This window comes from Solea solea, chromosome 11 (assembly GCF_958295425.1).
Source record: "Solea solea chromosome 11, fSolSol10.1, whole genome shotgun sequence".
Classification (NCBI taxonomy): domain Eukaryota; kingdom Metazoa; phylum Chordata; class Actinopteri; order Pleuronectiformes; family Soleidae; genus Solea; species Solea solea.
In genome coordinates, this window is record NC_081144.1 from 26578636 (window position 1) to 26594984 (window position 16349).

At 43.3% G+C, this 16349-nt stretch overlaps 2 protein-coding genes across 3 annotated transcripts; both read left to right on the plus strand.

Moving 5' to 3' along the window:
* Nucleotides 1-779: 779 nt before the first annotated feature.
* si:dkey-32e6.3 (uncharacterized) lies at nt 780-10790 on the plus strand. Its single transcript, XM_058641809.1, has 6 exons — nt 780-1237; nt 2995-3167; nt 6686-6904; nt 6987-7150; nt 8468-8600; nt 8720-10790. The coding sequence occupies exons 1-6, from the start codon at nt 982-984 to the stop codon at nt 8894-8896; spliced, it is 1122 nt and encodes a 373-aa protein (XP_058497792.1). The 5' UTR covers nt 780-981; the 3' UTR covers nt 8897-10790.
* A 201-nt stretch (nt 10791-10991) lies between these two features.
* On the plus strand, nt 10992-15547 carry LOC131468715 (uncharacterized). Of its 2 annotated transcripts, none has more exons than XM_058643241.1 (7): nt 10992-11317; nt 11688-11860; nt 13312-13530; nt 13669-13832; nt 14169-14301; nt 14668-14863; nt 15081-15547. In XM_058643241.1, the coding sequence occupies exons 1-7, from the start codon at nt 11041-11043 to the stop codon at nt 15122-15124; spliced, it is 1206 nt and encodes a 401-aa protein (XP_058499224.1). In that variant the 5' UTR covers nt 10992-11040; the 3' UTR covers nt 15125-15547. The 2 variants fall into 2 exon arrangements, with proteins under 2 accessions (XP_058499224.1, XP_058499225.1); XM_058643242.1 differs by having other exon boundaries at nt 14668-14832.
* Nucleotides 15548-16349: the final 802 nt, after the last annotated feature.

Genomic DNA, 16349 nt, shown 5'->3' on the forward strand with positions numbered 1-16349 from the left:
TTTCAGGTTTTTGGGTTTCTTCAGTTTCAGGTTTTCAAGTTTCTTCAGTTTCAGGTTTTCGGTTTTCTTCAGTTTCAGGTTTTCGGTTTTCTTCAGTTTCAGGTTTTCAAGTTTCTTCAGTTTCAGGTTTTCGGGTTTCTTCAGTTTTCGGTTTTCTTCAGTTTCAGGTTTTCAAGTTTCTTCAGTTTCAGGTTTTCGGGTTTCTTCAGTTTCAGGTTTTCGGTTTTCTTCAGTTTCAGGTTTTCAAGTTTCTTCAGTTTCAGGTTTTCGGGTTTCTTCAGTTTCAGGTTGGGCCTACTGTGGTGTTTGATCACGTTGGGCTTGTGGTCTGCTCTACTGCAGAACTAAAATGCAACACAAACTAAATGATACAAAACATTTAAAATCGGTTTTCCTCACTAAACTTCAAACACCTAATTTTACCATGTGCTGGAATCCTAATAATCTGGAGGATAACAATAGGTTGGTCATTCAGGTAATATTAATCCCACCCAAGCTACCAGGGTGCATTTACATAGTCCGCATAATAGCAAGAAACGCCAATGCGTAGAACGCTTGAACACTGCAGTGTTGTCGCTAAATTCACTCCTGTTAAATATTGAGATTTTAGACATTTCCTTTGCTGAATATTGTTGATTAATGCATGTTTGGGGATTTGTAACTGTTTTTAACTGATCTACAGTTCGGCATTGTTCGGTTTGATTGTCTTTGTTTTAAACGTGAACTTCAATGTTTATGTTTTACAGTACCTGCTTGATGGTGGCGCTGTTTCAGCTGGTGCCGTAAATTAAACCGCCGCCGCCGAAGAAGAAGACGAAGACTAGGAAGGAACCGGCTAGTTGGCATGGAGAAGGAAGAAGAGGACGCGCCGGTAAAAACACGGGACATGACATACGTCACACAGTGAAGCCGGTTATGTCGCGTGTGTCACTGGAACGTTGACATAATCCGGTCTGAGTCTCGTGTTGTCCCTCTCTTGTCATGGCGGACTGTGGCGGAAACTGTGACCGTAAAGACGAACACGACGGGACAAACGGCACAAATGTCCCCGCGGTGTCTCCGGTCCCTCGGGGTTTCTTGTCCCCACAGCAGGACCCGAGGAATAAGAAGAAACTGGTCCTGCATGTGGACCTGAACAGCACCGTGCTGGTGTCGGACGCTGTCACGGGTCAGGGAACTGTCGCGACTCTGGACAATTTCCTGACAACCGTCACCTGGGGAAAGATGAACAAACACGGTCAGTGTCTTTGTCTTTGTGCTTTTATTAACTCTTCTCCAGGATAAACAACACTGACCTTGTCAGGAACACTAGTCCTCATAGAGCCCAGACCTGGTCCTAATGTGGCAGATGGAACGTTAAATGTGAGACTTCGGTAAAGTTAGACAGAAATTGGCAGATTCGCAATATTATCGTAAGACAATAAGATAGACAACAAGACAACAAGCTACAACACGGTCTTCAAATGTTGATAAATAAAAGAAATCCTCGTGGGTTTTCTGCTTTCAGTCGAGCGTCTAGGGACCGTCTACAAAGTGCTAAACCCAAAGTGGATCCAAAGATGAATTTCAATAGCTTCATTAGCGTTTACACATCTAGGGCCTCTCTATCAAGTTTAGACTACTGGTTATGGTTAAGGAAAGGGCTAAGGGGTTAGGAAATGGATTATTGCTGTGAGTAGACTCACTTAGAATCATGAACAAGGATATGTGTACAAGCATAAACACTGACATTGTCAGGACCAGTAGTCCTCGTGGAGACCAAAACCTGGTCCTAATGTGGCCGAAAGGACCTAATTTCCGAGGAACTGGACAGAATTTAGGTTTACTTAGGATGATGTGTTTCCGGCGGCACTCGTCCCCATGGAGACCAAAACCTGTTCCTGTTTGTGGAATGCTGTACAACAACAAAACATGTATATGTTTGATGTATGAGTTTTTCTTGAATTAATTTCCCTAACAAAATCAAAGAAATGTCTGTTTTTTGGGATTAAGGAGAGAAATGTACATAATAAATAATTGTGGCTGTTTTTCTGAATTAAAAATTAAAAATATGAGTTTTGGTTCTGTCTGTCTTCCTTTAGGAATTAACAAGTTCAGATCAATATCCACCTTTCACAGATATAAAATCCACAAAAATTAGATCCTCAACTTGACCACAGTGACCTCACCAAGTCTGAAGATGATGGGACCAAAGCTCTAGGACAAGTTTGTTCAAATACCATTGGTGTGAAATCGCCAAAACATGGCCCAACAACTTATGGCAATGTCGTTATTGACATTTTGAACCGTCCTGAGGTGATTAATGTGTGTACCAACTTTCATTCACATGTGAAACACGACAAAAAGTCACCCGATGAAAGCTGATTTTCATTTTTTTAAGCCCCTAATAGGACCCTAATAAAACTTATAAGGAGAAAACATTTAAGTATTAAAAACAAGGCAATAACAACAGCTTAAATATTAAAAGTATGAATCAAACATAGGTGATATGATTAAAAAGGTACGATAAAGGGCTTTTATTAGTCCCACTATGGAGACATTTACTGAGCTACAGCAGAAACAAAAGTCACAGTTACAGACGAGAGGCTGCTGATGCTCAAACAAAAGGGAGAGTGTTCCACAACTTATAGGCCACAAAATGGACAGCAAAAAAACACAATCGCCTTTTGTTTTCAAACTACAGACCTGTGGACCGTGGTGAGAGAGTGAGGGAATCACCAACTTCACTTTCACCAGAAAGTCTTTCTGTCCAACCACGAGATAAAGTGGTGAAACTATTTGGGACTATTCTTCTACGACATAGGTTTTTTTTTCTTTTCCATCATAGTGGATAGTAGCTGGAACCTGGCTCATCATTAAAGTAGTTATGGTGGAAAAAAAGACAATTGGTTAAATGTTTGGGCCCAAAAATAATAATCTACCTCCCCGTCGGTTTGTTTTTCTGCTTCTTCACGTCGTTTAAACAAACTCTTTATTTCCTTCATGTCCGTGCAGGAAAGTGGGAGTGGCTCAGCGACTCGCCCTCGCTGCTGCCGCCGTGCAAAGACGCCGTCAGTTACTACAATCAGTTCGGACACACTCCTGGTTTCGCCTCCGCTCCGGGGAAACGTTTCCATGGCGTCCTGAAGGAACATCTGGATCTACTGCGCTGGCCTGAAGGCACTAAGGTGGATACGACGCCAAAAACGTCTGCACTCAAAGATTCATCATGGCTTTTTAAGAGATTAAGAAGTTTTATTTGAAAAGAAAGTAAAAACCTTTGCACAATAATTACACACAATTAAAATGCGAGTCCAGTGTATAAAAATTAAAAAAGTGTAAAGTATTTAAAAATGTACAGTATTAACATAAAAACTGAACATCCAGTGCAGGTGAGTGGGATAGTCCAGTTTAGTGCTCACTGTTGAGCAGACGGATGTCCTGGGGGAAGAAGCTTTTCCTCATCCTCTCACTGTTGGTTCTCTACGGCCTGATGGCAGCAGGGAGAGGAGTGAGTGTCCGGGGTGGTGGGGCTGCCTGAGGATGTTCTCAGCTCTCGACCTGCATCGTTTGATGTCCTGCAGGTCCATGCATGTGGTGATGCTCCCACTCAAGATGCTCTCAATGGTGCAGGTTTAAACGTTTCCTGAGCACCTTGAGGGGGAGCCTGAAGTCTGAGGTGTCTGAGGTGGAACAGACGCTGGCTTCTTAACAGTTCTGTTCACCGTGCAGCGACCTGTGTGATGGTCACACCGAGGTGTTTGAAATTGTTCACCTGTTCCACCTCAGACCTGATGCAGAGTGGGCGGATGTCACTCTGCTGCTTCCTCCTGTAGTCCACAATCAGCTCCTCAGCTTTTTAGATTCATGATTAAGATCTTTACCATGTCCGTGTACGTGATGCAAACAACACAGGACAATGATCATAAAAGTGGAACTCAATCTTCTAAAAGAGTGGTTCCTAAAGACGGGGCCTTTAATGAGAACGTTGTAAAAATAATAATATACACTTAAATGACATGAGCACTCATGAACTAATATGTCTATGTTACCTCGGCACTGAGCTCAATCGTCCTGACATGTAAGAAACAGGGCTACTGGTGGACTAGCTTAGCATGAAGACCAGAAACAGGTGGACTAGACTGCATGAAGGCCAGAAACCGGTGGACTAGCTTAGCATGAAGTCCAGAAACAGATGGACTAGCTTAGCATGAAGTCCATAAATAAGGTGGACTAGCTTAGCATGAAGTCCAGAAACAGGTGGACTAGCTTAGCATGAAGACCAGAAACAGGTGGACTAGCTTAGCATGAAGTCCAGAAACAGGTGGACTAGCTTAGCATGACGACCAGAAACAGGTGGACTAGCTTAGCATGAAGACCAGAAACAGATGGACTAGCTTAGCATGAAGTCCATAAATAAGGTGGACTAGCTTAGCATGAAGACCAGAAACAGGTGGACTAGCTTAGCATGAAGACCAGAAACCGGTGGACTAGACTGCATGAAGGCCAGAAACCGGTGGACTAGCTTAGCATGAAGTCCAGAAACAGGTGGACTAGCTTAGCATGAAGTCCAGAAACAGGTGGACTAGCTTAGCATGAAGTCCAGAAACAGGTGGAGTAGCTTAGCATGACGACCAGAAACAGGTGGACTAGCTTAGCATGAAGACCAGAAACAGATGGACTAGCTTAGCATGAAGTCCATAAATAAGGTGGACTAGCTTAGCATGAAGACCAGAAACAGGTGGACTAGCTTAGCATGAAGACCAGAAACCGGTGGACTAGACTGCATGAAGGCCAGAAACCGGTGGACTAGCTTAGCATGAAGTCCAGAAACAGGTGGACTAGCTTAGCATGAAGTCCAGAAACAGGTGGACTAGCTTAGCATGAAGTCCAGAAACCGACTGACTCTGCCACACCAAAATTCCATAGTAAAAATCAGGGACACAGTACACACATGGACAAAATTGTTGGTACCCTTCGGTTAATGAAAGAAAAACTCACAATGGTCACAGAAATAACTTGAATCTGACAAAAGTAATAATAAATTAAAATTCTATGAAATTTAACCAATGAAAGTCAGACATTGCTTTTCAACCATGCTTCGACAGAATTATTTAAAAAAGGTCAGGGCTCATAGAAGGCCACTTTAGAATAGTCCAGTGTTTTCCTCTTAGCCATTCTTGGGTGTTTTTAGCTGAGTGTTTTGGGTCATTGTCCTGTTGCAAGACCCATGACCTGCGACTGAGACCAAGCTTTCTGACACTGGCCAGCAAATTTCTCTCTAGAATCCCTTGATAGTCTTGAGATTTCATTGTACCCTGCACAGATTCGAGACACCCTGTGCCAGATGCAGCAAAGCAGCCCCAGAACATAACAGAGCCTCCTCCATGTTTCACAGTAGGGACAGTGTTCTTTTCTTTATATGCTTAATTTTTCCGTCTGTAAACATAGAGCTGATGTGCCTTGCCAAAAAGTTCAATTTTGTCTCATCTGTCCATAAGACATTCTCCTAGAAGCTTTGTGGCTTGTCTACATGTAGTTTGGCAAATTCCAGTCTGGCTTTTTTATGATTTGTTGTCAACAATGGTGTCCTCCTTGGTCGTCTCCCATTAAGTCCACTTTGGCTCAAGCAACGACGGATGGTACGATCTGACACTGATGTCCCTTGAGCTTGAAGTTCACCTTTAATCTCTTTAGAAGTTTTTCTGGGTTCTTTTGTTACCATTTGTATTATCCGTGATCTTTGATTTGTCATCAATTTTCCTCCTGCGGCCACGTCCAGGGAGGTTGGCTACAGTCCCATGGATCTTACATTTCTGAATAATATGTGCAACTGTAGTCACAGGAACATCAAGCTGCTTGGAGGTGGTCTTAGAGTCTTTACCTTTAACATGCTTGTCTATAATTTTCTTTCTAATCTCCTGAGACAACTCTTTCCTTCACTTTCTCTGGTCCATGTTGAGTGTGGTACACACCATGTCACCAAACAGCACAGTGACTACCTGTAGCCCTATATATAGGCCCACTGACTGATTACGAGATTGTAGATACCTGTGATGCTAATTAGTGGACACACCTTGAATTAACATGTCCCTTTAGTCACATTATTTTCAGTCTTTTCTAGGGGTACCATCATTTTTGTCCAGGCCTGTTTCATGAGTTTATTTTTTTAAATAATTCTGTTGAAGCATGGTTGAAAAGCAATGTCTGACTTTCATTGGTTACATTTCATAGAATTTTTATTTATTATTACTTTTGTCAGATTCAAGTTATTTCTGTGACCATTGAGAGTTTTTCTTTCATTAACCGAAGGGTACCTACAATTTTGTCCACGTGTGTAGCTGCTGGTTTGACCTCCTTTTTGCTAAGTTTGTGTCACTTACGTCGCAGAATAACACAGTTAAACTTACAAATGGCAGCAACAGTGGATCAACAACTCCTGTGTAGTGTGATCTACACAGGTGAGTGTACGGATCACAAATCAACAGAAACCTAAGTTTCCAGTCAAAAAAGGCTGTTGTTTGTTTTATGGAGTTGCCATAAACACAGTCTTTAGAGTTTGAAGACAGATTTAGACGTGGATTTCATTCATTGACCCTTTTGTTAACTGGCTAAAATCTGTTCGTCCCTCGTGTCCTTGTTGGCTCAGCGCCTCATACAATTTGGTGTCAAAAATAAAACTGCACTACTACTCTGTCGTCTGTAGGAAGACGGTGAGCTGTGCACGAAAGGAGAGGACGGACGACTGTACCACTGGATCGTCCCCTCCTTCTTCCAGCTGCTCAAAGACCTGGCGCAGGAGGGACGGGACTTTGCCGTCCTGTTCCGGACGTTCGGAACCGACCTACCTCGCGTGCTGAGAGCTGTGAACAGAGCGCTGAATGAAGGAGCTCACCCGCTGTTCCCTGATCTGCCTGATCTGAAGGTAACGGGGTGAAGACGAGTGTCGTCCTACTTGTGCGTCTCATTCTGTCTCTCTGACTCTTTTCCTTCCTCTCTGGACTCAGTTAAGTGTGAACAAGACTCCAGGAAAAATCCGCTGCAGCAGGAAGGGAATCGTGCTGAGTCAAGGTCAGAACCGTGTGTCCACGACGCGAGACGGAGACCGAGGCCTGTATCAGTACCTCAGCGCGGTCCAGGGCCTGGGAGGCTTTCAGGACCACTTTGACTGGTTTGTATGAACACTGCTCAGGTTAATGAATCCATGTCAGGATTTGGTTTGTGGGGGTTTCAGATGTTTGATTGTGTGAGTCATCGCGTCACTGTACTTGTGCTCCCCCCAGTGGTGAAGAGTGAAGATTCTTATTTTGCTTTGTACTGGCAAGAAATGAACCATAACATGTTCTCCTAACAACTAAAGACTGACCGAGGGAGTGCTTGTTCTCACTTTGACTGAAATCATGGCTGCCAGTGGGGAGAGATTAAGATTCTTTCTTGTCATTGGACCAGATTACACAACGTTTGCTGCAGTTCCACAGTGAGAATGTCTGTATTGTGTTGTTACACAGGTATAACTGCTGCTGAAGGAGCATTTTAGTACTGACAGTGTTCTCATACAGTGGTGCACGAGGCTCAGGTCACATGAACGCTCAGTTGAACAGGCATTTGTATTAGTTTCCTGACGTGAGTGCAGCCTGACTCACACACACACACACAGGAACATTGTACGAGTAAAGAATGGAATGAGCTCTTCTCACTGCAGCAAACGATTGTTCTGGTCAGTGTGTCAGGGTCCTTGAAAGCCTTGAAAGTTTGTGAATATCACCCTGAATAGACATGGGTCATTGAAAGTGCTTGAATTTTGTGTAAGAAAGAAGTGAAAGTTGATATTTAGGTAAACGTCTCCCTTACCTACTGTCTCGTGCCCTGTGATGATTGATGTACGTAGACGAGCAGTGTTGTGGACACATGTCCACTGTCTCTCTCTCAGACTGTTGACGTGAGACTCCGGGCAGAACAACAAGCGAGTAAAGTGAAGATAAGAGAGAGTGAAAATGATGAAATCAGAAAGTCCAACATCTCTGTCTCACCAAAGACACATTTACAAAACACTGACTTTGACCAAGATTCCAAAAAGGACAATCACTTGTCCAGATGCAGAGCAATAAAAGTGGACGCCATTATGGACGAAGAACAAGTACAAGTTTGCCCTCCCATCTTAAGCTGTGTCTGCACATTTGGTCCTAAATTTGAAGGGAATATGTCCTGGAAAGTCTTTGAAAAGTCCTTGAATTGGATGTCAACAAACGTGAGGGAACCCTGGTTAGTAAGTGAAGTAGCTGCTCATTTGCTTATGTGTAGAACAATCACTGTTTTATTTTCATCCCTCTGATCCACCGTCACAGGGTTATTACTTCTAGGCTGTATGTTTTGAATTTCAACGGGAGCTTTGTCCTCATGCTTGAACAGACAAAGTGAAAGTCCTCGTCCCTGCTGGCAGACTTAAAAAAACACCTAAACTTACTCTCTTCTTTTCTCTCTCCTCCAGGTGGATGAGTCATGGCCACTCCACCCGTGGAGGGAAGCCTCTGTGGGTGGACCCGTTTGACCAGGACGTCCAGCACATCTTCATAGACGACAACCTACGGCAGGACGACGAGGACACCATCGTTCAGCCCAAGGTTCGGTCCCATTTTTAAATATATCCTGAATCTTCTTCTGTTACGTTGTGATCAGATCTCAGCATGAATTCTGTGTTTTTCTAACACTTCTTGGCTTCTTACATGCGTTTGTCTTTCAGGTTTTCACGGAGCCGTGTGGTGACCACACTCGTCCGGGCTGCATGTCTGAGCTGCACGACCTCACTCTGGTCCAGAATGACCTCCTCCGGGCCATTTCTGACCCCAACTACTTCACCGAGCGCATCCACACCTGCCTGGAGAACTACGAGAGGAACCTCCAGCAGGGGGCAGGCTAGGACAGGACAGGACTTTGTCCCTTTGAGAAACCACCACATCATTTTCTTTAAAATGGAATCATCCCAGGTGGACTGCAGACGTTTGAAGACTTGATGAAGGATTAAAGGTCATTTAAACTGAATGAAAGCAGATTATATCTGTGAGAAGGTTACATGAATGTGTGTGTTCACATGAAATGCACTGAGATTTAGAAGCTGTGGCAGCTGTGTTTTAAGAAGAAGAAGAAGAAGAAGGAGAAGGAGAAGAAATGGTCGAAACAGATGAGCAGTGGTTGTATGAAGTAGTGACACAGATGTCAGACACTGAAATCTGTGTTATTTTGCTCACATCTGCACCAAACCCCATAGAGAAAATCAGCGATTTTACATCACAGCACGCGGGAGTTGTCGAGCCACTGCTGCCTCCATAGGTGTGTACCAAAGTGTTATTTTGTGACTTTGGTGTTTGAATCACTTAGTTTTGATTTTCCTAAATGACAAACTGAGCAAACAAAGCAGCAGCAGACCAGCAGCCCCGTGTCCCTGTGAGCTGAAAACACTGACTTTCACAAACTTCTGATTCCAATTGCAAAAGTCTGACTATTGTAACATCCCTGTTGCTAAATAATGGGATTAATAGGAACTAAAATAATATGAAGTGGTTTTAATCTGTAAACTGAGAATATTCTATGGGGATTTACTCTCTGTACTGAAGGTCTGAAAACATCAAAACTTGAAATATTGAATTTATTTCTGTCATCGTTGAATAAAATGGTCTCAGTTGTTGTCTTAAACCATTTTGAGTCATCTACATGTTAGTACTTTTAACTTTAAATGGTGAGACGTGACATGATGTGTCGCAGATCTTTCCGTTTTCTGAAGTTTGTAAACCAGTCGTTCTCCTGCACCAAACTCCATCGGGAAAAGCAACATGTTTAGCTCATGGACACAGAAGTGCGACATCCTACCACTGCATCTTTTGGTAAATCTAAATGAAGGATTTTAAAACACCAAAGTCTCAGAAGAGCACATGTTGACCTGTGTGCCCTGATGTAATATGGCTGATTTTCTCCATGGACTTTGGTGTGGGGAGTGCGCAGTTTACAAATGGTAGAGGCTGTCAATAAAGACCTGGAATATTGTAGATTTACGTGTGGACCGAGCACAGCTTTCCCTTCAGTGATAGTACCTGGTGTTTTTTTTGTACCTGCTCTGTCGACTGTCGGCCACTGATTGGTCGGAGAGTGTCGTCACTGGAAGAATCATGAGCGCGACATCTGACACAAGAATCAACGCCAACAATGCTGAATTGTAAGATCAGTTAAGAAGACCTCGAAAATTGTAAAATTCATTTATAGTTCCAAAATCTACTCCAAAATGTACTTATAGTTCTAAAATCTAAAACTTGTAGTTCCAAAATTCATTTATAGTTCCAAAATCTACTCCAACATGTACTTATAGTTCTAAAATCTTAAAACTTATAGTTCCAAAATTCATTTATAGTTCCAAAATCTACTCCAACATGAACTTATAGTTCTAAAATCTTAAAACTTATAGTTCCAAAATTCATTTATAGTTCCAAAATCTACTCCAACATGTACTTATAGTTCTGAAATCTACTTAAAGTTCCACTTATAGTTCAGAATTCCACTGATTGGTCGGAGAGTGTCATCACTAAAGAGTCATGAGTGCGACGTCTGACACAAGAACTGTAGATCAGTTCAAAAAACGTTAATGTCTAACATTTAGCAAAGAAAATGTCTGAAATTTAAGGAGATTTTCAGAATTATAAGTAGAATTTTACTGTCACTTATGGAAAAGCAAACAAAACAAAACGAGTTGAGTCATGCTAGAACTGTTTCAGGGAGAAGCTTCTTTACCTCCGTCAACCACACTCTGCCTGAGGACAAGTGTCATTCCAACAACTTGAATTAAAAAGAATAAAGAACCTGAACTCTCCCTTTAATGTACCTTTTCTTGGCTCTGTGTCCTGTGAAGACGCTGAGGTATGAATGTTCATCTGCTCCAATGAAAAATGAGAACCTCCAGCCTCAGGGTGTCAGACACTTTCACATCAAACCTCCTCCCTAACCAAACCATGAAATCGTCTCACACACAGACACAGACTCCACGTCTGTCCATCACGTGGGTTTCTGGAGGACCTCATGGAGGACCTCGTGGAGGACCTCATGGAGGACGTCGGTATGACCAGCGACGGCCAAGATCAAAGAGACAAAAAACACCACGGGACAAACGGCAGACACGGCACGCTGGTCCCTCAGGGACTCTGGTCCTCACACCTGAACCAGAAGAAGAAGAAAGTAGTCCTGCATTTGGACCTCAAGAACACCATCGTGGTGTGGGACACTCTGATGGATCAGGGGACTGAAGTGTCTCTCAACATTTTCCTCTCGACCGTCACCTGGGGACGGATGAACCAAGGTAAAGTGGAGACGATACAGATCTGTCTGTCTGTCTGTCTCTGACTGTCTGTCTCTCTCTCTGTTTGTTTTGTGCAGAAGACGCTTGACGCGTCTCTGACGTCATTGTGTTAAAAGCAAAGTTGTAAAGTTTGTTTTAATCAGAATAATTAGCATTTATAGAGGTTTTTGTTACAGTTTCAGTCTAAGTTTATCTTAATCCATAAACCTGTAATGTAAATTAGCCAGCGGCTGCTTATATGTTGATATTGATTATTTTATTATGTCTCTTCTTTAATATTTAAATTCTATGTTTTTGGAACTATGTTATATTAGTGAAAAGACAATATGCTAAATATTCTGTATAAGTCATTTTGGTCCCGCCCGTGCAGGACAGTGGGAGTGGCTTAGTGACGCGCTCTCACTACTGCCGCCGCGCACAGACGCCGTCAGTTACTTCACTCAGTTTGGACGCACTCCTGGTTTCACCTCTGGGGCGGGGGAACGTTTCCGCCGCGTCCTCGAGGAACATCTGGATCTGCTGCGCTGGCCCGAGGATGTCGAGGTGACCCCACGATGACGACCTTTGACCTCACTGCACTTACAGATTTAACATGCAGAGAGTATTTTACACAACTTGATGTAAAGGGACGTCGTGTGCGCTGCAGAGCGTGATGCGACTTGTGTGAGGGATTCTGGCAATGAACACACATTCTTTGGGCTGATGCTGCTGCTGATATTGACATGTTTTATATTAATTTAATTTATTTTCGGACTCTTTTAGACTCTTACCTTTCCTCCTGTTACCTGGAGTAACAAAAACAACTTTCTCTTTCTTTCGATTTGCTCACATCAGTCTTTTTTCTCTCCAAAAACGGTGGCGTTCAGTGTGATGATGTGTGGAAAATTGAAACTGTGTTGAATAGAATTTAGTTGGAAGACTTTGGCGGACATGGGCCACACGGTGATGTAGTGGTTAGCACTCTCGCCTTGCAGCGAGAAGACCAGGTTGCAGGTTCGAGCCCCAGTTGGAACAAGGGCCTTTCTGCATGGAGTTTGCATGTTCTCCCCGTGTGTGCGTGGGTTCTCTACGGGTACTCCGGCTTCCTCCCACAGTCCAAAAGCATGCAATGTGGGGATAGGTAAATTGAACACTCTAAATTGACCATAGGAGTGAGTGTGAGAGTGAATGGTTGTTTGTCTCTATCTGTGTGTGGCCCTGCGATGGACTGGCGAACTGTCCAGGGTGTACCCCGCCTATCGCCCGATGTAGCTGAGATTGGCACAGCACCCCCCGCGACCCTCTGGTGGAGGATAAAGCGGTAGATGATGACTGACTGACTTTGGTGGACATGTTTTAATTTGGGCTACGGTGCAGGGGCTTTGTAGCTAGTTCTTCCACAAGGCTACTGAAGGAGGTCAGAGGTCAGAGGGCAGAGGGCAGGCTCAGCAGAAGACCAACAAGGAGCTTGCAGCCATTGGCTATGGCTGAAGTGGAAGGAGACATTATGGGCTGCTTATGGAGCCGCCAGTGCGACACACCCCCCGGTCAGGTGGGCCGGCCTCGGGCAACGGTGTATTGTGATAAAAGGCCAAAACACCCGATGACCCCGGGGTGCACGACTGATGATGTGTCGTACTGGAGACAGATTAACACCCATGAGGACACTTCCAACCGCACCTAAGATGAAATCTCCATAGTTGTGTATGATTATCAAGGGATGTTTAACATCTAGTCCTAGTAGGCCTTGTAGTGGGTCGGTAGGATGTATGCAAGAGAGCTATTGATCAAGAAAGATGTTTTGTCTCCTGTAGAGAATGAATGATTTAACAATTCAATGGTGCAAAATTGAGACTTGAAACTCCTGGAATCTGCTAGAAAACCCATCAGAGCCAGAACACTCCCCTCCATTGGACTGGTGTAGTGATGAAAGGCCACTTTTCATGTTTGGATTAAATTCCTATCCAGTCACACCTCACACCTCCTGGTAACCAGTCTGACTCTGTTGTCTGCAGGGAGACAGCGAGCTGTCCGCTAAAGGACCAGATGGACAACTGTACCACTGGATTGTCCCCTCCTTCTTCCAGCTGCTCAAAGACTTGACGCAGGAAGGACAGGACTTTGCCGTCCTGTTCCGGACGTTTGGAACCGACCTACCTCGTGCGCTGAGAGCGATGAACAGAGCGCTGAATGAAGGAACTCACCCGCTGTTCCCCGATCTGCCTGATCTCAAGGTAACACACGTGAAATCACTCGTTCATGAGCGTCAACTTATCGATGGTACTCGGCAGTATGGGCGGGAATCTATGTTTTGACCAACACCTACTTGGCGGTGCTGATTTTTTGGTCTCTCACTCTATTTTTGGACTCAGTTAAGTGTGAACATGACTCCAGGAAAGATCTGCTGCAGCCAGAGCGGAATCGTCCTGAGTCAAGGTGAGAACCGCGTGTCAACGATGCAAGACGGAGACCGCGGCCTGTATCAGTACCTCAGCTCATTCCAGGGCCTGGGAGGCTTTCGGGACCACTTTGACTGGTTTGTATTAACACTATTCTACTATTCTACTTCCACTATTGGAATGGTTGGGTTCGGTAAAGTATGGCACCCCAATGGTTCCATTTTTTGGCATTCTCGAGACCTCCTGATTCTGAGGACTATGGGTCAACAGCAATGACCTTGCAAGGCTGGTTTTCCGATAACAGACAGTAGGGGGAGTGGAGACAGCACCCAATCTCCCTGCAACAAGACATTTAACCATCACAATGACTCCAAAGCTGTTAAATTAGGGTCCTGTTCTGCTTTAATTTGAGATTTGTGGCCTCTGTCCTTCCATCCCCTCGTTTCCTAACATTTCCATTGTTTCTCATCCAGGTGGGAAAGTAATTCTTTCTCCATCCGTGGAGGGAAGCCGATGTGGGTGGACCCGTTTGACAAGTGCGTTCAGCACATCTTCATTGACGACAACGTACGACCCAACGATGAGCATACCATCGTTCAGCCCAAGGTCCATGAGAATACTTACATTTTAGATTACTGAATTTCATGGTTCACTATCACTATTTCATGGTTCAACTTTATTTTAGGTTTTAGCCCAATAGATAGATAGATAGAGTGACTGCTACCTAGCTTGAAGGATAGCTAGACATGTAGTTAGCTAACTAGATGGTAGATAGATGCCAGTTAACTAAGATAGTTAGATGCTAGTTAGTTAGCTAGCTAGCTTAGATAGATAGATATAGAAATTGTATTAATATTATTATTATTATTTCTCATTAGATCATTACATTTGTTTGTGAGAGAGACTAAGTTACACGTCTCTTCCTTTCCTTTCCTCTGTTTCTGTGTGTGTGTGTGTGTGTGTGTTCCTCAGGTCTTCCTGGACCCAGGTGGTGATGACACTCGTCTGGCCTTGACCCCTGACCTCTACGACACCGCGCTGGTCCAGTGCGACCTCCTGCGAGCCATTTCTGACCGCAGCTACTTCACTGAACGTGTGCGCGGCTGCCTGAAGAAACTGGGCTTCTATTCGGAGCTGGTATTTACACCCAGAGATCTGGTCACATGTGGTGAGCCTTAAACTAGCCTCTAACACTTTATTGTCCTGGCAGAATAACAATATATGCATGTATCATTTACTGTGTCATTGACCGAGCTCTGCATTAAAGGGCATGAAATAGACCACAAAGAAGGTCAGGAGAAGCTCATTGATAGATTATTGACAGGTCACTGCTTAATTGACTGAGCTGTGTGTGTGTGTGTGTGTGTGTGTGTGTGTGTTACCAGGTCATCTCCACCAGGGATCAATGACAGAAGGTGCAACGTGTTAATAGCAGATGCTAGTGATGAAGTCAATGAATGGATTTGTAAGAACAGTCAAGAGGAGCGTGGAGAAGATTCTGTTAGATCAGGAGGTAAAAGGTTCTAAAGAGGAGGTTCTGCTCGTGCTCCTGTGTAATTGACGGCTTCATCATGTCAAAGGTCAGACACATTAGTTTACAGTGAGTTCCAGACTGACTGTGATTGATGACGATGAACATGTGGCGATTTACTCACAAAGCAAATGGTTCAACAGTTTGCTGTGTGTGTGTGTGTGTGTGTGTGAGTGTGTGTGTGTGTGTGTGTGTGTGTGTGAGTGCGTGTGTGTGTGTGTGTGCGTGTGTGTGTGTGAGACGTCTTTTCCCAGTCTGATCAATGACTTTTATACACACAGCAGATTTTCCTCAAATAAAAGTGTCTAATTATGTCCCAAATTTGCATTTGAGTTTCACTTTCTTCTGAACCATAGTCAATAGAAACAGCCTATGTTTTTTAAAATGAATAAATAAATTGGTAAATGTTTTCTCCAATATGATATATGTACACATATATATGCAGCTATAAAGTTGATAATAATGCAGAGATGCCCTTTTTACTGTCACTTAAGTCCTTAAAATTAATTCATTTTCTTTTCAGAGTGTTACTTTTATTCTGAAGGAGCAAATAAATATGACTGTAAATTAATAATTTTCTGATTATGTGATTTTATATCACACATTGGTAAGTATGGTTAAGTATTTTTTTTAAATGTTTCTAACCTATATACAGTATACAGTATATAAACATTATCACTGGCGGGGCCACACGGTTGGTTTAGTGGTCAGCACTATTGCCTTTGCAGCAAGAAGACCCAGGTTCGAGCCCTATGCAATATGGGGATTAGGTAAATTGGTCATTCTAATTTGACCATATGTGTAAATGTGAGAGTGAATGGTTTTGTGTCCCTGCGATGGACTGGTGAACTGTCGCCCTATGTCAGCTGATGGATGGATAGATATAATTTAAATATCTTTTAAATACATTTTAATCCAGGTTATAATACTACTATTACTACTTACTACTACTAATGATAATAATAAAAGGAGCAAATGTAATCCCGGGGCCAAATCAACAAGAACAGTAATAATGACAAACACCAAATACAGCCTCTAAATACAGTGGAAACACAACCACTAGATGGCGCCACATGTGCAGTGAGCAGAAACAGTACTGCATAATAATAATATAAATATGATC

What these genes read in the sequence shown, in the direction of transcription:
- LOC131468715 (XM_058643241.1), top strand. Translation starts at nt 11,041, where the DNA reads ATGGAGGACCTCGTGGAGGACCTCATGGAGGACGTCGGTATGACCAGC. An exon ending in TTTCGGGACCACTTTGACTG is followed by an intron (nt 13,833 to 14,168) that starts GTTTGTATTAAC and finishes TTTCTCATCCAG; the next exon opens with GTGGGAAAGTAATTCTTTCT. An exon ending in CAGAGATCTGGTCACATGTG is followed by an intron (nt 14,864 to 15,080) that starts GTGAGCCTTAAA and finishes GTGTGTTACCAG; the next exon opens with GTCATCTCCACCAGGGATCA.
- si:dkey-32e6.3 (XM_058641809.1), top strand. Translation starts at nt 982, where the DNA reads ATGGCGGACTGTGGCGGAAACTGTGACCGTAAAGACGAACACGACGGG. An exon ending in GGGAAAGATGAACAAACACG is followed by an intron (nt 1,238 to 2,994) that starts GTCAGTGTCTTT and finishes ATGTCCGTGCAG; the next exon opens with GAAAGTGGGAGTGGCTCAGC. An exon ending in GCTGGCCTGAAGGCACTAAG is followed by an intron (nt 3,168 to 6,685) that starts GTGGATACGACG and finishes TGTCGTCTGTAG; the next exon opens with GAAGACGGTGAGCTGTGCAC.